This window comes from Balaenoptera musculus, chromosome 15 (genome assembly GCF_009873245.2).
Source record: "Balaenoptera musculus isolate JJ_BM4_2016_0621 chromosome 15, mBalMus1.pri.v3, whole genome shotgun sequence".
Classification (NCBI taxonomy): domain Eukaryota; kingdom Metazoa; phylum Chordata; class Mammalia; order Artiodactyla; family Balaenopteridae; genus Balaenoptera; species Balaenoptera musculus.
Genome location: NC_045799.1, coordinates 28,934,693 through 28,957,598, shown reverse-complemented (window position 1 = coordinate 28,957,598; position 22,906 = coordinate 28,934,693). Strand labels below are relative to the sequence as shown.

Genomic DNA, 22,906 nt, shown 5'->3' with positions numbered 1-22,906 from the left:
AACAACCAACAGGGCAGGAACACAGCCTTACCCACCAACAGACAGGCTGCCTAAAGCCTTTCTGAGCTCACAGCTGCCTCTAACCTCACCCCTTGACATGGTCCTGCCCACCAGAGTGATAAGACCCAGCTCCACTCACCAGTGGGCAGGCACCCACCCACAAGGAAGCCTGCATAAGTCTCTTAGACCAGCCTCACCCACCAGGGGGCAGACACCAGAAGCAAGAGGAACTACGATCCTGCAGCCTGTGGAATGGAGACTGCAAACATAGAAAGACAAAATGAGACAGGAGATGAATATATTCCAGGTGAAGGAACAAGATAAAACCCAAGAAGAACAACTAAGTGAAGTGGAGAAAGGTAATCTACCTGAAAAAGAATTCAGAGTAATGATAGTAAAGATGATCCAAGATCTTGGCAAGATAATGGAGGCACAGACCAAAAAGACACAAGAAATGTTTAACAAAGAGCTAGAAGATATAAAGAACAGAGTTGAACAACATGATAACTGAAATGAAAAATACACTAGAAGGAAACAATAGCAGAATAAATGAGGCAGAAGAATGGATAAGTGAGCTGGAACACAGAATGATGGAAATCACTGCCATGGAATAGAATAAAGAAAAAAGAATGAAAAAAAATGAGGACAGTCTAAGAGACCTCTGGGACAACATTAAATGCACCAACATTTACATCATAGGGGTCCCAGAATGAGAAGAGAGAGAGAAAGGGCCTAAGAAAATAAAGAGATGATCGCCAAAAACTTCCTTAACATGGGAAAGCAAACATTCACCCAAGTCCAGGAAGCTGAGAGACCCATACAGGATAAACCCAAGGGGGAACAAGCCAAGACACATATTAATCAAATTGACAAAAATTAAGGATATAGAGAAAATATTAAAAGCAACAAGGAAAAAGCAACAAATATCATACAAGGGAATCCCCCTAACGTTATTAGCTGATTTCTCAGCAGAAACTCTGCAGGACAGAAGGAAGTGGCACGATAAATTTAAAGTGATGTAAGGCAAAAAACTACAACCAAGAATACTCTACCTAGCAAGGCTTTCATTCAGATTCAATGGAGAAATCTAAAGTTTACAGACAAGCAAAAGCTAAGAGAATTGAGCACCACCAGACCAGCTTTGCAACAAATGCTAAAGGAACTTCTCTAGGCAGAAAAGAAAAGGTCACAACTAGAAACAAGAAAATTATCAATGAGAAAGCTCACCAGTAAAAACAAACATACAGTAAATGTAGGAAATCATCCACACACTAATATGATATCAAAACCAGCAGTCATGAGAAGAGGAGAGTACAAATGCAGGAAATGGGAAATGCATTTGAAATTAAGAGACCAGCAACCTAACACACAAATATCTTATATATAGATATATAAGATATATCTATATATATATAGATATATATACTTGATATAGCAAGTCTATACATATAGACTTGCTATATCAAAACCTCATGGTAACCACAAACCAAAAGCCTACAATAGATATACACACAAAAAAGAAAAAGGAATCCAACACAACACTAAAGATAATCATCAAATCACAAGAGAGCAAAAGAGTAAGGGAAAAAAGAAGACCAACAAAAACAAATCCAAAGCAATTAACAAAATGGCAATAAGAATATACATATTTATAATTACCTTAAACGTAAATAGATTAAATGTTCCAACCAAAAGACATAGACTAGCTGAATGGATACAAAAACAAGACCTGTATGTATGCTGTCTACAAGAGACCCACTTCAGATCTAGGGACTCATACAGACTGAAAGTGAGGGAATGGAAAAAGATAATCCATGCAAATGGAAATCAAAAGAAAGCTGGAGTAGCAATACTCATATCAGAAAAAAATAGACTTTAAGATAAAGACTGTTACAAGAGACAAAGGAGGACACTACATAATGATCAAGGATCAATCCAAGAAAATATAACAATTGTAAATATATATGCACCCAACATAGGAACACCTCAAAATATAAGGCAAAAGCTAACAGCCATACAAGGAGAAATCGACAGTAACACAATAATAGTGGGAGACTTTATACCCCACTTCCCAATGGACAGATCAGCCAGACAGAAAATCAATAAGGAAACACAGGCCTTAAATGACACATTAGATCAGACGGACTTAATTGATATTTATAAAGCATTCATCTGAGCAGCAGCAGAATACACATTCTTTTCAAGTGCACAGGGAACATTTTGCAGGATAGCTCACCTACTGGGCAATAAAACAAACCTTGGTACATTTAAGAAAATTGAAATCATATTAAGCATCTTTTCCAACCACAATGCTATGAGATTAGAAATCAAGTATAAGGAAAAAAACTGTATCTATAATATCATGTTATCTGCAAATGGTAACATTTTTACTTCTTTCTTTCCGATTTGGATACTTTTATTTCCTTTTCTTGCCTAGTTGCTCTCACTAGGTTTTCCAATACTATGTTGAATCAAAGTGGCAAGAGTGGACATTCTTGTCTGTTTCCTGAGTTTAAAGGGAAAAGCTTTCAGTGTTTGTTTGTTTGGGTTTTTTTCCACTGTTGAGTATGATGTGAAGTGTGGGCTTGTCATATACAGCCTTTACTATTTTGAGGTAATTTCCCTCTATAGCCACTTTGTTGAAAGTAATGTCTGTTAAGTCCATATCATCTAAACATGTAGTTGTGGAAAGTGGGATATTGAAATCCCTTAGTATTATTTTATTGCTATCTGTTTCTTCCTTCAACTCTCTTAATATTTGCTTTCTATATTTGGGTGCTCCTTTGCTCTATTTGTAAATATACATTTACAAATAGCATATCCTATTGTTTGTTTGACCCCTTTATCATTATATAATGACTTTTTTGTCTTACTACAGTCGTTTGTTGGCTTAAAGTCTATTTTATCTGATATCAGTATAGCAACCTGTGCTTTCTTTTAGTTCTGTTTGCATGGAATATCTTTTTCCATTCCTTAACTTTCAATTCTTGTGTGTCCTTATAGTTGAATTGAGTCTCTTGTAGGCAGCATATAGTTGGGTCATATTTTTTATTGATTTACCCACTCTATGTTTTTTGATTGGAGAATTTAGTCCATTTACATTTAAAGTAATTATGGATAGATGTCCACTTCCTATTGTCATTTTGTTGTTTTCCAGCTACTTTGTAATTCTTTTGTTCCTTTTCTTTCTTCTCTTACAGCTCTTCCTTTTTAATTCGATTATTTTCTATAGCTGTATGCTTCAGTTCCTTTGTCTTTGTCTTTTGTGTATCTAATATAGATTTTTGCCTTGAGGTTACCATTAAGCTTATATAAAACATCTTATATTTATAATAGTCTATTTTCAACTAACAAACATTAAATTTGAATTAATATTTAAGCTGTACATTTTTACTCTTCCCCCTCATATTTTATGTTTTTGATGTCACAATTTACATCTTTTTACCTTGTTAAAGTTATTTTTACTACTTTTGTCTTTGAACATTTATACTAGATTTATGTGTGATTTACCAACCACCATTACAACTAAAGTATTCTGAATTTAACTATATATTATCTTTACCTGTGAGATATGTACTTTCATTTGTTTTCCTATCACTATTTACCATCCTTTCATTTCAACTTGAATAAGTCTTTTTACCATTTCTTTTAATACCAGTCAAATGGTGATAAATTCCTTCAGCTTTTGGTTGTCTGGAAAACTCTCTCTCTCCTTCAATTCTGAAGGACAATTTTACTGGATAAAGTATACTAGGTTGGTAGTTTTGTGGAGGTTTTTTTCTTTCAGCACTTTGAATATATCATGATACTCCCTTCTGGCCTACAAAGTTTCTGCTCACAAAGATTTTGATACCCTCATGGAGGTTCCCCTGTATGTAATAAGTTTTTTTTTCTTTCACTGATTTTAGGATTCTCTCCTTGTATTTAACCTTTGACAATTTAATTATAATGTGTCTTGATGTGGGTCATTTTGATTCATCTTATTTGGAACTCTCTAGGCTTTCTAGATCTTGATATCAGTTTCTTTCTCCAAGTTACAAAAGTTTTCAGCCATTATTTCTTCAAATAAGCTTTCTGCCTCTCCCTCTCTCTCCCCTTCCTGTTCTGCTGTTGTTGTTGTTGTTGTTGTTGTTCTTCTTCTTCTTCTTCTTCTTCTTCCTCTTCCTCTTCCTCTTCCTCTTCTTCTTCTTCTTCTTCTTCTTCTTCTTCTTCTTCTTCTTCTTCTTCTTCTTCTTCTTCTTCTTCTTCTTCTTCTTCTTCTTCTTCTTCTTCTCCTTCTCCTTCTTCTCCTTCTCCTTCTCCTTCTTCTTCTTCTTCTTCTTCTTCTTCTTCTTCTTCTTCTTCTTCTTCTTCTTCTTCTTCTTCTTCTTCTTCTTCTTCTTCTTCTTCTTCTTCTTCTTCTTTCTCTTCTTCTTCTTCTTCAACTCAGTAGTAAAAATATTGGTCCACTTGATGATGTCTCATCAGTCCCTTAAGCAATATTTACTCTTTATAATTCATTTTTATTTTTGCTCCTCTGATTGGATGAATTTCACTTCTTTGTTTCTGAGTTCTCTGATCCTTTCTTCTGCTTCATGTGGTCTACTGTTGGAACCCTCTATTGAATTTTTTTTTCAGTTATTGTATTCTTCACTTCTGTTATTTCTGTTTGGTCATTTATTATATTTTCTATCTCTGTGTTCAAATTCTCACTTTTTTGTCTTATTCTCCTGACCTCAGTGAGAATCTTTATGAGCATTGTTTTGAAATCTTTATCAAGTAAATCACTTATCTTCTTTTCATTAAGGTGTGTTTCTGGAGTTTTATCTTGTTTTTTTGTTTGGAACATATTCCTCTGTTTCTTCATTCACCTTTACTCTGTTTTGGTTTCTATGCATTAGATAAAACAGCTTCCTTTCCCAGTTTGATAGTGTCATCTTGTGTAGGATATTAATTTTATCCTTCAGCTCAGTCTTAGCTCTCTTTTGTCTCTCAAACATCCGTTGTTGCCCAAGTTGCTTCTTTTGTTGTTAGTGGTTCCCATTAGTTAAGAGTTCTAAGACCTGTCAGTGTCCCAAAGGGGAGCATCTCAGCCAGCACCTAGTTACAGGCTGATTCGAAGGTGGACCCTCAGGCAACAACCTTTAAAGTATGCAAATACCTTCCTCTTTAAGAGAAATACTGGGAAATGGGCATTCCTGGCTACTGCCTCAGTGCTAAGCCCTGGGACATAGCTATTTAATAACTGTTTCTTTGTTTGCTACACTCCTGTGGGACCTGCAAACATGAGCCCAACTGGCCACCTGAGCTAGATTATCAAGGTGGGCATCCCCAAAGCAGCAGTTACAAAAATCTAGGGCACCAGACATGCGCACAAGCTTCTTTCAGGAGATGCAACTGAGAAAGAATATGTAGATGGCATTTGCTGGCCTTCCAGGTCTCTAGAGAGCATTGTCATCCCCTAGATTTGTGTTAAATTAGGTTCTTGACCCTAAAGCTGCAGCTTTTAAAATATTACAATGGAATATTACTCAGCCATTAAAAAGAAGGAAATAAGGCCATTTGTAGCAACATGGATGGACCTATAGATTATCATATTAAGTGAAGTAAGTAAGAAACAGAAAGGCACATACATATGATGTCATTTATATGTGGAATCTAAAATACAACACAAATGAACATATATACGAAAAAAATAGACTTACTGTTAAAGAGAATAGACTTGTGGTTGCCAAGGGGGAGGGGTGGGGGAGGGAAGGATTGGGAGTGTGAGATTAGCAGTTGCAAACTATTATATATAGGATGGATAAACAATAAGGTCCTACTGTATAGCACAGGGAACTATATTCAATATCCTGTGATAAACCATAATGGAAAAAATATGAAAAGAATATATATATATATATATAGATAGATAGATAGATATATATATATATATATCACTTTACTGTGCAGCAGAAATTAAACATAACATTGTAAATCAACTATATTCAATACAATTATTTTTAAAAAGAATTTTTCTATACTAGGCTTGGGGACGGGGACTGGGCATGCCTGCTTGAAAGTGAAATAGGCTAATGGCCCAAACTTTAATACAAATATTTTCTTATTTATATTCTTAATTAATATTTGATAAATAAATGACAACTTTTATTTTAAACTTATCTGTTGGTTTTAGAGAAATATCCCTTAATTTGATGACATTAATTCAAAGTTATCATCCTAAGTAAGAAGTGAAAAAGGAAAATTAATTGCACAGCTAAGATTCCCATGAAATCACTTCCCTCTCATTGAGGAAATTAATCACCCTAAGGGTCCCTGCCCTAGAAACCCCTTCATGGAGCTTTTCTGACTCAAGCAATGTGAGGGGTGAGGGTGTCTATTGTGCCTAAAATTAACTCCCATTTGCTGACATTGGCAACGAAAGTCTTAGTTTCTGAGCAAATCTCCAACTCAGTAGAGGTGACTATTTGTCAGCTCTCCCCCCCAAGAAACCTCCTCTCTCCATGGCCTTCCCTTGTTTCAGTGTTTCTCAAATTTTTTTAAAATCATAATTGCCCCCTTAATTCTTTTAAGATATTTTTTCTAATCACTCCTGTACTAATTTCCTTTGGCTATCGTGACAAGGTACTAAAACTGGGTGGCAAAAACAACAGAAATTTCTTATCTCATAGTTCTGGAGGCCAGAAGTTCAAGGTATCAGCAGGATTTGTTCCTTCTAAAGGCTGTGAGCAAGAATCTGTTCCATGCCACTCTCCTCATTTCTGGTATCCTCAAGCATTCCTTAGATTACAGCTGGTGTTCTCTCTGTATCTTCACATCATTGTTCCTCTGTGCATGTCTACCTCTCTGTCCAATTTCACCTTTTTATGAAAACATCAATGATATTAGAAGAGAACCAACCCAAATGACATCATTTTAATTTGATTACCTCTGTAAAGACTCTTTCCAAGTAAGTTCACATTCTAAGGTACTGGAGGGTGAATATTTCAACATGTTTTTTGGGAGACACAATTCAATCTATAACAACTCTCCCATATATTTAAAAACTCAAATATATGTATTTCTGTTTATGTACTATATACATGTGTGTTTGCACACATGCACATATGCACACATGCTTTCTTCATGGTAAGAGTATGTATAAAGCTTGGTCTTTTCATTCAATGTAAGGTTAAAATTCACTAAATACAAAATTTAAGGTAAAAGTTATTTTAAAGCACTGAAAGCTATTAAAATGTACTTAAAATTTTAACTGTACCTGCTTAGCGTGGTGCACTGACCCATAAGGTAATCTTCAACAATCCTTGCTGTTACTGTGTTCACACCCCTACATAGTCCCCATCTGAATATGGCTGGGTATGTGACATGCTTCTAACTAAAGACTAATGCAAAAGTGATGGGCTGTCACTCTTATGATTATATTAGGTTATATAAAGATTCATTGCACTAAAGTTGCTCTCACGCTCCTGCTGACCTTGAAGTAGCAAAGAACCACAGTGGGAATTGCTTATGTAGAGGCCCACTTGGCAAGGAACTGTGGGTATTATGTAGGAGGTAAAGGCCTGAGTCCTACAACAACGAAGAACTGAATTCTGCAAACAACCTGAGTGAACTTAGAATGAACATTCCGCAGTCAAACCTCCAGATAAGAACACAACCCAACTGACACCTTTATTGCAGTCTGGTGAGACCTGAAGCAGAGAAACCATCTAAGCTGTGCCCGAATTTCTGATTCAAAGAAACTATGAAATAATAAATACATGTTGTTTTAAGCCACTGAATTTATGGTAATTTGTTATACAGCAATAGAAAGTCAATATACTGAATAAGATAGAGCAATTGATCAAGAGAAAGTTCTCCATAGTTTTGTACAACATAGCTTGCATACATTTTGTGTATGTTCCATTAACTCAGTGTCAGTGCTGCTTGTGTGATACCCTAGAAAACATAGCAAGAACAATTAAATACTAGAGATAACAAAGATACGATTTTGTTGGGGAGGGTTTAGTTTTTATGAAATGCAAACCAGTATACTATCTAAAATGTTGTAAACTCCCAAGAACTGGTTTTCACCTGTTAAGGAAAATATCAACCTGGTTGAGAATGCATACCTCAGTGATTATTTGGCTGGAATTGTACGAGTGGGCTTTTCACCATGGAAGAGCTGGTAGAAAATCAGAGATACTTCAATCTGCAGGTCATTCTCTGAACTCAATATGTGTGGACTATCAGTACATTGCCCTTAGCTTGGGACCTTATCTCTAATTCTGGGACACTATATATATACCCCAATGAAGAAGGAAGGTGCCATCCTCATTTTTTACATTTGTCCCCATCCCCTCATCCCATACGACAACCAGATTTGTAATTTTCACACAAATGGTGCTAGTACAAATTGCTGAAAGAATACACACTCTTACATAGTCAGACCCCCTTGACATAACACCAGAACCTCAGACTACCTTGGACCAAAATAGGATACATGAGAAATGATTCTGTTTTTTCCAGGAACTTCAGGTGAAGAGTTCCAGGTGAACCAGCCTGAGAAGTTAGTGTCAGTCAACACTGGTGATGCTGTAATCTTGGGCTGCCACATGTCTACTCTGTCCCTAGCAAAGACCATCTTGTGGTTCAAGGACACTGGGCCAAAAAGACAATTAATCTATAGTTTCAATGGAAGCCACTTTCCCAGAGTAACCCAAATGGAAAATAACGACATGGCCAACCAAACAAAGTATTCCATACGCATCAGTAATGTGTTACCTGAGCATGCTGGCACCTACTACTGTGTCAAGTTAAGAAAAGGGTATCCAGACCAGTATACGTCTGGACAAGTAACCTATGTATATGTAAATGGTGAGTACAATCTAATCCACTTCTGGGTTTGTAAAGATAAATATTTAAAAATCTGTAACGTGCACAAAATCATTACTACACATTGGATACTATGCCCCCTCATCCACAAACAAACAACACTGTAGGCTAGAATTCTACAGATGGCCTTTCTAATCAGCTGTTCTGAAGGCCTGTGCCCAATATTGAATTAGGATGTGTTACAGGTTACACCCTTCCATGGTGGCCAACTCCAACAGAACCCAATGAAATATGGCAAGGGACACTCCCATATAAAAAGACACTGGGTAGACAAAATGCACCTGCATGATTGCACTACATGCTCCTAAAAGTGAGCAAACTGAGACTTAAAAGCTGACCAACTTTTCTAAGACTTTAGGAACAATCCTGGAATGAGAACTATCCATTGTTTCTCTTATAACCTACTCCCTGAGGCTGAATTTCCATTTGCTGACCCTCATAGCCACATGTTAGCTTGTAGATTCAGAATTAAATCTCAACATAGATGAAGTTTGTGCCCAAATGTCCAATATCTTCTGAACAAAACCAAAGGGATGTTCAGGCAGGCAAAATCACTACAAGCCTGCACAATTTCACTTACCCATTTCCATCTGAAATGTGATTGGGGCCTGGTGGCAGGTACCCAAGGAGTCACCAGGAGTCAATGACAGGGCCTGTTTTCCTACTATAGCCAGGAGTAGCTTCTACGGAATTATGAGACCAGAGGGAGGGATGTTGAGTGTCATCCACTCTCAGGTCTTGTTTGGAAAAGCTCTCCCAGGGGATTGAGTCACTCTCCTGGTACCTGAACTTTCCCTGGTCTGCCCTAAGAGTTGTACTTTTAGCTCTGCTTTTCTCTTATTCTCTTAAAACAACCAATATTTCCTTCTCCTTGCCACCGTCTGAATTAATTTAATGAAATACGGTGAGATGAGTGTGTTCCTCTGTTCTGCCAGGAAAGCTGGTCCTCGCCAGTAATATTTTCCTCAAGTCCAGCCACATTCCATGGCATCCAACTGGCCAGGAAAAATTCACATATTTCTTTCAAACTGAAAAAAGTGAGTACAGGTAGCTTACCTGCCATTCTTTCCTGGCCTCACCGGCTAAAAGTTCCTTTTCCCCCTAACCTGAATCTTAGGCCATCTGTGATTTTTATCCCTTGACAACTTGAAAGGAGAGATTATTACCATGACCTAACATTGTACGGGGTAGTAATGTTGGTGGTAGTGGGGGTTAGGGGTCAGTGGTGGACCCTCCAAAATTAATGCAACCCCTTGAGGCTCTACTCTCTTTTCTTTTGAGGAGAACAAAGTCTCTCCCTCTTCCCTCTTGAGGAGATAAGCAAGAGACCCACACTCTGCCTTCAAGAATGTATGTCCACCTGATATTTAGGTTTCTGATTTCTTGTCTTCCCCTTTCTCCACACCTCTCAACACTAATGTCTCCACAAAAATCAGTGACTGATTGCCCTTCAGGGGAGAGATGAAGACCAATCCCAAACTCTCTGGATGTGTGCAGTGGGATGAGGGCCTTGGATGAATCCCCAAAGGTATTGGGGAATTTTTGGCATTTAGGTGGGAAGAAGGACTCATCTTTATGAACACTACCCATTCATAATTGCACCCCTCCCTCTCCATTCTCCTTTTACCTTTCTTAAGGGCTGAGAAATGAAATTGGGGAGGTGATGCATCTGTTCCTCTGAAATGATTTCCTTCTGTTAGCATTCAGGGAAAGAGCTGCCTCCACTTGCTCTGAACTTAGTGTGTGGGTATTCATATATGTCACTAAAACAACTGATGAATGAGGCCCAACCATGGTCTGGATCCAGTTTCCTGGCCAGAGCCAGGGAAATGGGAGATGATTTTGAGTTTCTTTCCAGGAATCACAGATGAAATGTTCACGGTGCAACAAGCTGAGATATCACAGACTGTAACAACTGGGGAAACACTTGTCTTGAGTTGCAGTGTACCAGATTCATTTCCAAATGGACCCGTCCTATGGTTCAAGGGGACTGGACCAAACCATGACTTAATCTACGATTTCAAAGGAGGTGTTTTTCCCAGAGTAAAACAAATTGGAAACGCTGCTGAAGCTGGCAACAGAGACTTTTCCATCCGCATCAGTGAAATCTCTCTTGCAGATGCCGGCACCTACTTCTGCATGAAGTTCAAGAAAGGGAAACCTGACATAGAGTACCAGTCAGGTCAGGGCACCAAGGTGACTGTTATTGGTGAGATGTCTCCTCTACACCTTGGTGTATGATATCTCCTCAGTAATAATATCCTCCATTCACTGAACAATTGCTGTATGCTAAAAGTTATTGAGAGTTCTATGTACATTTGATCTTGTTTAACTCTCTCAGCAACCTGTGAGTTAAGTATTTTACAGCAAGAGAAAGGGAGACTCAGGAAGGTTAATGGAGTGATGAGAAATATTTTGTTTAACATTCCAATATTCAACATTCCCCAATAGCTAAGCTAAACCAATTAAGGTAATGTCATGGGCCCTACCAGTGGTTGATTCAAATATGAGACTGGCTTAAACCAATTGTGGTCTATAAGAGAAAAGGACAGGCTTGCAGGAAAATATGGAAAACTTATAACTTCTATTTCCTATTGAATGGAAACAAACAATTGTGTGGCCCATGTGCTCCAGACTAAAGGGATCAGTTGAAAAATCTGCTGTAGATGAGTGCAGAGATGTAAAGAGTACGTTTTGACAACATTTTATGGCCATACTGTCCTGGTTTCAACTTAACTTCTGTACTCTAAGTTAGGGGAGAGAAAATACTTTCCTAAGCCAATTTGCTTAAAGTCACCAATGTCCTGAGGGATGACAGATGATAAAAGTCCCATCCACAGTGTGTTGAAATACAATTGCAAATCAAATGTATTCTGCTCCCAAACCCTTAATAATTTTTAGTGTTTTGCTACTTGTGATGCTATCTGAAATCTGAGCAATACCCAACCTGAGAAATGATTAAACTGGTGATATTATAACATTACTGTTTATTGGGTCATCTACTCTATCCCAAGCACTTTCCCCATATTATTGTATTTATCCTCTTAGCAACTTGAGTATAAAGATGCTTGTCCTCATTGTACAGGTGAGGAAAAAGATTCAAGGATATTCAGGAGTACAGATAGTAGGGATAGGGGTGAAGTTGGTCTGGTTTTTCTCCAGTATGCTCTACATTACTGAAGAATATTTTCTTACAAGGGATAAGAACCCAATACATTAGTTTAAACCAAAAGTAAGAGTTGATTGATCTCGTAGCTGTGGAGGATTCTAGCTTCCTCAAAGCATCCAAGACAGAGTTTTAGGAATCAAGGACTAAAGGTCTGGATTTGGGCTCAATGCCTCCAAGACTCTTTATTCTCTGATATTCTCTCCTCTCTATTCATCTCTGTCTGAATTTGTTCTTTCCTGTTACACATGAATCTTTTCCATACGATGGAGAGAATAAATGAAGAAAATAACATTCATTCCCCAGCTTATCAACCAGGATGGAAAAAGAGCTTCTTCTCAGCCTCCACAAATGAGTCCCAGGGAATCATTTGAATTTTCCTTCCTGTGTCATATATCCAATATTTCACTTACTCATTATTGCAAGGGAGAGGAGGTGCTAAGTAGGGAAACCATCAATCCAATGTTTAACAGGCTGAAAACAGCATGTGTCCACCTAATGTCCAAATCCTTCATTTAACATAGATTCAAGTTGAGACCCAGAGACTGGGCTTGCCTGAAGGTACACAGGCAGTTGATATTAGAACTCAGGTTGCCTACTCCCAGAATTTTTTTGGTTTTATGGCTTTGACTCCTTCCTAATAACATTCTAGTTGGAGAAGAGGTGTGGATGTATGAGACAGAGAGAGAGTTCAGAAACTGCTTGTGAATGCACTCAGATATCAAGATTAACAGGCAAAGCCGTCAATGTGACTATTATAAATATGTTCAAAGAACTAAAGAAACCATGAATAAATAAGTATAGGAAAGTGTGATGATAATTTTGTATAAAATAGATAATATCAATAAAAAGAAATTATAAAAAAGAATGAAGTGGAAATTCTGGAGTTCAAAGGCACAATAACTGATATGTAAATTTCACTAGAAAGGCTCAACTGTAGATATGAACTGACAGAACAATGAATTAGCAAACTTGAAGAAATATCAATAGAGATTATGTAATCTGAAGCACAAAGAAAAATAAAATAGTGAGCACAACTTCAGAGAAATGTAAGCCATTATTAAGCACACCAACATAGGTATCATAGGAGTAGCAGAAGCAAAGGAGAAAGAGAAAGAAGCAGAAGAAATATGCAAAGAAAAAATGGTTGGAAACTTCCTAAATTTATTGAAAAATAATCTACACATCTAGATTTCAAAGCACTCCAAGTAGGATAAATGCATGAGATCCACAGGCAGACACATCACAGTAAAGATGATGAAAGCAAAGATAGGAGAAAATCTTGAAAAGCAGCAAGGGAAAATGACCCACAAGGAAACCCCAATAAGATCTGCAGCTAACTTTAGCAGAAACCATGAAGGCAAGAAGGCAGTGGGCTCACATATTCAAAGTGCCCAAAGAAAAAAGTCAACTAGGATTCCTTATATCTACCTTTCAAAATTTAAGGCAAAATAAACAAAACCTGTGAGCTGAGATAATTTGTTGCTAGTAGACCTACTTACAAAAATATGAAAAGAAGTTATTAAGACTGAAAGCAAATGACCCCAGCTGGTAATTCAAACCCACTATACATATATATATATATATATGATAAATATACATATATGATAAATTATAATATATTATATAATTTATATACATAAATTACATATAAATTATACACATAACATACTTCATATATAAGATATATATATCTGATAAAGGTAATTTTGTAATTATAAAAGATAGCATAAATGCATATTTATTCTCCTTTCTTACCTTAACAGATTTTTAAAAAACAATTATATACAATTATATGTACATAACATATTGGGCCTATAACATGGAAATGTAATATTTGCCAAAAACTTCACAAAGGAAGTGATTGAGAACAAAGCTGAATTTGCCTAAGGAAATGACTCTTCTTGTTAACTCAAATTCACAAGAACAACTGAAGAGAACAAAAAATGATAAATAAGATGAATATGACAAAAGCTATAAATATGTAAGTTCTTTTTTCTCTTAGCTTTTTTAGAGGACATAAAGTTATATCAAGTAAAAACTAAAACAATGTACATTTAGGTTTGTAACATTTATGAATGTGTTATGTACAGCAATAATACCAAAAAAAAGGGGAAAGGAGTAATAGAACTATATAGAAGTAACATTTCTATGTCTCATTGGAATTAATATAAATCTGAAGCTGACTCTGATGAGTTAACATGTATATCATAAACTCTAGAGTGACCACTAAGGAAATGATTTTTAAAATACATAGTAAGGAAATTTAATAAATTAAAATGCTACATTAGAAAATATTTACTTAATGCAAAAAGGAGGAATAGAGGAACAAAAAAAACATGATAAACATAGAAAACAAAAGGTAATGGGACTTCCTTGGTGGTCCAGTGGTTAAGAATCCATGCTTCCATTGCAGGAGGCGTGGCTTTGATCCCTGGTCAGGGATCTAAGATCCCACATGCTGTGTGATACTGTGAAAGGAAAAAAAAAAAAGTAATATTAAATGTGAATGGATCAAATGAACTGATCAAAAGGCAGAGATTGTCTGGCTGGATTTAAAAAACAAACAAACAACATCCAAATATATGCTGTCTACAGGAGACACATTTTAGATTCAATGATACAAATACATTGATAATAAAAGGAAGACAAAGATATATCATGTAAATCCAACCTCAAGAAACCAGGATTTGCTATACTGTTATCCAATAAAATATACTTTAAAACAAACAAAAAAATGTTATAAGAGATAAAAGGGACATTTTATGATGATAAAAGATTCAATCCATCAGAAATAAAACAATAGAAATGCTATATATATGGGAGGCGGGCACACCCTGGAGGTGGCTGGCTGCTGGGATGGCAGATGAAGAAGAAGACCCCACCTTTGAGGAAGAAAATGGAGAAATTGGAGGAGGTGCAGAAGGTGGACAGGGTAAAAGAAAGAGACTTCTTTCTAAAGAATTACGGTGTATGATGTATGGGTTTGGGGATGACCAGAATCCTTATACTGAGTCAGTAGATATTCTTGAAGACCTTGTCATAGAGTTCATCACTGAAATGACTCACAAGGCAATGTCAATTGGAAGACAAGGTCGGGTACAAGTTGAAGATATCGTCTTCTTGATTCGAAAGGACCCAAGAAAGTTTGCTAGGGTTAAAGACTTGCTTACTATGAATGAAGAATTGAAACGAGCTAGAAAAGCATTTGATGAAGCAAACTATGGATCTTGACACCTTTTGTACTTTCTGAAGCTTCATTATTTTCTGGGGAAACCATATTTAACAACTATATTTTCCACAGTAACGTTCTGATATCTAGCCATGTGAACGAAAGATAGAGAACCACAAAGTTTTCAGTCTTTATTTTCATGTCTTCAATTTTAGAGTGATATTTGAGCCTTTAATTGCCTGCCATTATATTACCATACTTTGAATTACTTACTGGATTTTAATGACCACATGTATGTCAAAGTACCTTGCAAACCATTCAGGTCCTTCTGATTTTTTGCCATTGTAGGCTGTACTGTGGCTGTTTAATATGTGAAATCTAAATGGTACCTTTGATAGCTAAGACATGTGTTTCATGTTTCTAAAGTTTTTAGATTACAGTAGTCTAAGTTATTAAAAGATAGTGAACTAGTTTGTGTTTCTTTTAAGGAGAAAATGATAGAAAATACAGCCTTTTTTAAGAGTGTTTATTTGTCTTAAGATAATTTGTTTTAATACTCTTCTTTAGATAATGAGTGATTTTTTTATTTTAATTTTTTTATTTTTTGAGAAACTAAAAGTTTCCTATGAATGCTTCTGTGTTGGAAGACCTATTTGATTTAAAATCTTTGGGGCTTATACTGTTTGTCAGGTTTTAAGAGAACTCATTTTCCCAGGTCAAATTAAAGCTTCTAAATGTAAGTGTTTTCAGTAGCAGGAATGGCATTGCTGAAAAAGCTGATGGTAGGATAAGCATTTGGGGTAGTGTTTTATTAACATATTTGTTAGTACTTGTTCATTGTGGAAATGTGTACTTGACTAAGACCATGTGTGGCTATGGAAATCACTTTTGTAGTTCAGCATATACAGGTTTTGTGTGTATTTAGCTTATTGTATTATTCTTGCACTTAGCGTAAAGTAAGGATTTAAAATTGCATTTAAGGGGATCATTGGATATTACTGTTTGTGAAACTGAATGTATTGTGTGCCGCTTATAAACATTATCTATGAATCAGTACTTAGGAAAATTTTACTTAACCTATCAATATAAGGAATAAAGTATGAAAAATTAAAAAGATTAAAAAAACAGAAATACTATATATATGCATGTAACAACAGAGTACAAAAATATGTGAAGTAAAAACTGACAGAAATAAAGGGAGAATAGACAATTCAAAAATAGTAGTTGGAGAATTCAATATCTCAATTTAGAAATAGATAGAACAATTAAGCAGAAGATCAACAAGGAAATGAGTTTAAAACCACTATCAACCAACCAGACCTAACAGACATACATAGAACATTCCATCCAACAACAGCAGAAAATACATTCTTCTCAAAAGCACATGGTACATTTTCCAGGATAGGCCATGCAATAATCAATAAAACAAACCTAAATACATTTAAGAGAATAGAAATAATACAAAGTATATTCTCCAACCACAATGGAATAAAATTAGAAGTCATATATAATGGAAAGAAATTTGACAAACCCACAAAGATGTGGAAATTTAACAGCACATTCCTAAATAATCAATTTTATTCAAAAAAGGAATCAGAAAAGAAATTATAAATACTTTCTGGTGAATGAAAATGAAGAACAATATTCAAAAGCTTATAGGACGCAGCTGGCAAAGCACTTAGAAGGAAATATAGCTGTAAACATCTCCAAATAAAAATAGATGATCTCAAATCATAACATAACCTTCCACCTAAGACACTTTAAAAAGAACAGCAAATTAAACCTAAAAAAAAATCAAAACTAATGAAATTTAAAAAATAAAAATTGAAAAAATCTAAAGTTGGCTCTTTGAAAAGATCAATAAAATTGGTAACCCTTTAGCTAGATAAGATAAAAATAAATAAGACAATTTACTAGAACAAAAAATCAAATAAGAAGTTATTTCTGTAACTACTAACATTACAGAAATAAAAAGAAATCTAAAGGAACACTATTAACAATTATATGTAAATAAATTAGATAACTTAGATGAAATGGAAAAATGCCTAGAAAGACACAAAAACCACAAAAACTGACTAAAGAAGAAAGAGCATTTGAAATTAGCTATAACAAGTAAACAGGTTAAAGTCGTGATCAAAAAATTACCCTGATATCAAAACTAGAAAAAGATATCACAAAGAAAATAAATAGGCAAATATATTTTATGTATATGTACATGAAAATACTCAACAAAATACTAGCAAACTGAATCCATTAACATATAAAAATTAATAAACATCATGACAAATTTGGATTTGTCCGATAGATGAGTTTGGTTTAGCATCAAAATCAATGTAATACATCATATCAATAGGATAAAAAGAAAACTACATGATCCTCTCAAGAGACACATAAAATGCATTTGACAAAATCTAAAACCCTTTCATTATAAAAATACTCAACACAATAGGAATATATGGCAAATTCCTCAACCTAATAAAGGGTAAGCATGAAAAACCCACAGAGAATATTATATTTATTAAAGAAAGGCTGGAAGCATTAGATCAATAACAAGGCAAAGATATCTGCTCTCATCACTTCTATTCAACATTGTACTAAATGTTCTAGCCAGGGCGATTAGGTAATAAAAAGAAATAGAAGACATTGAAATTGGAAAGAAAGAAGTAAAATTACCTATATTCACAAATAACATAATCTTGTGTTTAGAAAACTTCTAAGAGTTCCAGTAAAAATCAATTAGACTGACTGAACAAGTTCAGCAAGGTTGAGCATACAAGATCAATATAAAAAAAAAAAACAGCTGTGTTCCTATACACTTAAGATGAACAATCTGAAAATGAAATTAAGAAAACAATTCTATTTACAATAACATCAAAAAGTAAAATATTTAGGAATAAATTTAACAAAAGAAGTGCAATTTTAAACTCTGAAAATTATCAAACAATATGGAAAGAAATTAAGAAGATCTAAATGAAAAAAAATCCCATTTTCATGAATTGGAAGACTTAATATTATTAAGATGGCAAAATTGATCTACAGCTTCAGCACAATCCCAGCTAATTTCTTTTTCTTTTTTTGGTTAAGTCTTATTTACTATTTATGTTATAGTAATTATGTAATTATTGATAACTGTTGAAATGAGTCATACACTGATTGCATAATCTTTCTTTTCTTTTTTCTTTTTCCTTTTTTTTTTAGGAATTTAAAAATCTTCAGCAGATTTTTAATTTAAAAAGTGAAACCTCAGAAATATATTTTACAAAGTTGAAATTTCAGAAATAAAATTGTCATTTAAAAAAACTTATTTAGGGCTTCCCTGGTGGCGCAGTGGTTGAGAATCTGCCTGCTAATGCAGGGGACACGGGTTCGAGCCCTGGTCTGGGAAGATCCCACATGCCACGGAGCAGCTGGGCCCGTGAGCCACAACTACTGAGCCTGCGCGTCTGGAGCCTGTGCCCCGCGATGGGAGGGGCCGCGGTAGTGAAAGGCCCACGCACCGCGATGAAGAGCGGTCCCCGCACCACGATGAAGAGTGGCCCCCACTTGCCTCAACTAGAGAAAGCCCTCGCATGAACCGAAGACCCAACACAGCAAAAAAATAAAATAAAATAAAGTAGCTATAAATGGAAGCCTGTGCTTTTAAAAAAAAAAAAAAAACTTATTTATACATACTCATCTTCACCCCAATACGTTTCCAACAGAGAAATACCAATAGTTTCTTTTTAAAGTTCTAATACTATCACAGTGAGAATATTGATATCATTTCTTGGATGTGGTATGCCCTGCACTTAAATATGAATTCTAGATACTTGTAAGTTTAACTAGCTTGAGGTAGTTAGAATTAGTCAGAAAAAGGCTGATTGTCTCAAGTCAAACAAAATGTATATTCATTAATTAGCCTTTATTTATTTATTTATATTGGCTGTGTCACACAGTATGTGGATCTTCCTCAACCAGGGATTGAACTCACGCCTCCTGCATTGGGAACACAGTTTTAACAACTGGACCACCAAGGAAGTCCTAATTAGCCTATAGGACATAATTATTAACTAGAACTACTGAGGTTTAGCTCTTATTTATTTATTTATTTTTTGTAATTTTTTTTGGAGTATACTGGCTTTGCAATGGTGAATTCTATCAAATATTTAGAGAAGAGTTAACACCTATATTTCTGAAACTCTTCCAAAAAATTTCAGAGGAAGAAACACTTCTGAACTCATTCTATGAGGCCAACACCACCTTGATACCAAAACCAGAGAAAGGTATCGCACAAAAAAGAAAATTACAGGCCAATATCACTGATGAACAAAATGCAAAAATCCTCAACAAAATACTAGTAAACTGACTCCAACAATACATTAGAAGGATTATACACCATGATCAACTGGGATTTATCCCAGGTATGCAAAGATTCTTCAATATATGGAAATCAATCAATGTGATACACCACATTAACAAATTGAGGAATAAAAATCATATGATCATCTCAATAGACGCAGAAAAAGCTTTTGACAAAGTTCAACACAAATTTTATGGTAAAAACTCTTCAGAAAATGGGCCTAGAGGGAACCTACCTCAATACAATAAAGAGCATATATGACAAACCTACAGCTAGCATCATACTCAATGGTGAAAAGCTAAAAGCATTTCCTCTTAGATCAGGAACAAGACAAGGATGTCCACTCTCACCACTTTTATTCACCATAGTTTTGGAAGTCCTAGCCATAGCTATCAGAGAAGAAAAAGAAATAAAAGGAATCCAAATTGGAAAAGAAGAAGTAAAGCTGTCACTGATTGAAGATGACATGATATTATACATAGAAAATCCTAAAGATGATACCAGAAAACTACTAGAGCTCATCAATGAATTTGGCAAAGTTTCAGGATACAAAATTAATACACAGAAATCACTTGCATTCCTATACACTAACAATGAAAGATCAGAAAGAGAAATCAAGGGAAAAAATCCCATCTACCATGGCATCAAAAAGAATAAAATAGGACTAAACCTATCTAAGGAGACAAAAGACCTGTAGTCATAAAACTATAAGACACTGATGAAAGAAATCAAAGATGACACACGTAAATGGAGAGATATACCATGTTCTTGGATTGGAAGAAGCAACATTGTGAAAATGACTCTAGTACACAAAGCAATCTACAGATTCAAGCCAATCCTTATCAAATTACCAAGGGCATTTTTCACAGAATTAGAACAAAAAATTTTACGTTTTGTATGGAAACACAAAAGACCATGAATAGCCAAAGCAATATAGAGAAAGAAGAATGGAGCTTGAGGAATCATTTGTGAAGCCATCTGGTCCTGGATTTTTGTTTGTTGGGAATTTTAAATTCACTGATTCAGTTTCAATACTGTTCATATTTTCTATTTCCTCATGGTTCAGTCTTGAGAGATTGTACTTTTCTAAGAATTTGTCCATTTCTTCTAGGTTGTCCATTTTATTGACATATAATTATTCATAGTAGTCTCTTATGGGCCTTTGTATTTCTGTAGTGTCTGTCATAACTTCTCCATTTTCATTTCTGATTTTATTATTTTGGGTGCTCTCCCTTTTTTTCTTGATGAGTCTGGCTAAAGGATTATCAATTTTGTTTGTTTTTTCAAAGAACCAGCTTTTAGTTTAATTGAGCTTTTCTATTGTTTTCTTCATCTCTATTTCATTTATTTCTGCTTTGATCTTTATGATTTTTTCCTGCTAATACCTTTGAGTTTTGTTTATTCTTCTTTATATAGATCCATTAGGTGTAAGGTTATATTGTTTATTTGAGATTTTTCTTCTTTCTTGAGGTAAGCTTATATTGCTATAAACCTCCCTCACAGAATTGCTTTTCCTCTGTCTCATAGGTTTTGGATTGTCGTGTTTTGTTTTTTTTTCATTTGTCTCTAGGTATTTTTTTATATCCTCTGTGATTTCTTCAGTGATCCATTGGTTGTTTAGTATCATAATGTTTAGCCTCCAAGTATTTGTGTTTTTGCAGTTTTGTTTCGTTTTTTGTAGTTGATTTCTAGTCTCATAGAATTGTGGTCAGAAAAGATGCTTGATATAATGTCAGTATTCTTAAAATTACCAAGACTTGTTTTGTGACCTAGCATGTGATCTATCTCAGACAATGTTCCATGTGTGCTTCAAAAGAATGTGTTCTTCTGCTTTCAGATGGAATTGTGTATATGTATGTGTATATATATATATGTATATATCTATATATAGATATGTATATAAGTGTGCATTATAGATAGATAGACAGATATCAGTTAAGTCCGTAAGTCCAGTTGGTCTAATGTGTTATGTAAGTCCCTTGTTTCCTTATTCATTTTCTATCTGGATGATCTGTCCATTAATGTAAAAGGGGTATTAAGATTCCCTACTATTATGGTGTTACTGCCTATGTCTGTTAATATTTGCCTTATATATTGAGGTGCTCCTATGTTGGGTGTATATATATTTACAATTGATATATCATCTTCTAGGTTTGATCCCTTGATCATTATGTAGTGTCCTTCTGTCTCTTATAACTCTCTTTATTTTAAAGTCTATTTTGTCTGTTACAAGTATTGCTACTCCAGCTTTCTTTTGATTTCCATTTTCATAGAATAACTTTTTCCATCCTCTCACTTTCAGTCTGTATGTGTCTCTAGATCTGAAGTGAGTCTCTTGTAGGCAGCATATAGATGGGTCTTATTTTTGTATCCAGTCTGCCAATCTATGTCTTTTCATTGTGCATTTAGTCCATTTACACTTAAAATAATTATCAATATCTATGTTCTTATTGCCATTTTGTTAATTGCTTTGGGTTTCTGTATGTAGGTCTTGTTTTCCTCTTTCTTCTTCTTTTGTTCTTGTCTCTTGTGATTTGATAACTATCTTTAGTGTTATGTTCATATTCCTTTCTCTTTTTTTGTGTGTATATTTTCTACATTTTTGTTTGTGATTAGCTTGAGGTTATTGCACATGATAGTTTTAAGTTGCTGATCTCTTCAGCAAGAATAAACAAATGGTTCAATGGCCCAGAATAGAGAGACCAGAAATAGACCCACATAAGTACAGTCAACTGATCTTTGACAAGGGAGCAAAGGCAGTACAGTGGAGCCAAAAATTATCTCTTCAACAAATGGTCCTGGAACAACTGGACAACCCTGTGCAAAACAATGAATCTAGACACAGATCTTACACCCTTCACAAAAAAATTACTCAAAATGGATCACAGACTTAAATGGAAAACACAAAACTGTAAAACTTCTAGAAGATAACATAGAAGAAAACCTAGATGACCTTAAGTAAAATGATGCATTTTTAGATACACCACCAAAGACATGATCCATGAAAAAAAAATGGTAAGTTGGACTTTATTAAAATTAAAAACTTATGCTCTGTGAAAGAAAATGTCAAGAGAATGAGAAGACAAGCCACAGAATGGAAGTAAATATTTGTAAAAAGACATATCTGGGTTTTTTAGAACAAAAAAGTGCAAAAATGAAAATTAAGAACGAATCAATATGCTTAAAAGCATATTGGAAACAGCTAAAGAGAGAATTAATGAACTGAGTGAGAGGTAAGACGAAGGTATCTAAAATGAAGCACAGAAAAAGAAAATGAAAGATAATAGTGCAAAGAATGTAAAACATTTAGGACATAATAGAAGTAAACAAAATGGAACTCAAGTCCCCAAATAGAAGAAGGAAAAGAATAAAG

At 35.0% G+C, this 22,906-nt stretch overlaps 2 protein-coding genes across 2 annotated transcripts; both read left to right on the top strand.

Annotated features, from left to right (window-relative positions):
* Positions 1-10,692: 10,692 nt before the first annotated feature.
* On the top strand, positions 10,693-11,097 carry SIRPD (signal regulatory protein delta). Its single transcript, XM_036826727.1, has one exon. It carries the CDS (start codon positions 10,693-10,695, stop codon positions 11,095-11,097), a length of 405 nt encoding a protein of 134 aa, XP_036682622.1.
* Positions 11,098-14,854: 3,757 nt separating this feature from the next.
* On the top strand, positions 14,855-15,302 carry LOC118881519 (transcription initiation factor TFIID subunit 13-like). The gene has a single exon (XM_036826561.1). It carries the CDS (start codon positions 14,882-14,884, stop codon positions 15,254-15,256), a length of 375 nt encoding a protein of 124 aa, XP_036682456.1. The 5' UTR covers positions 14,855-14,881; the 3' UTR covers positions 15,257-15,302.
* The last annotated feature ends 7,604 nt before the right edge of the window (positions 15,303-22,906 follow it).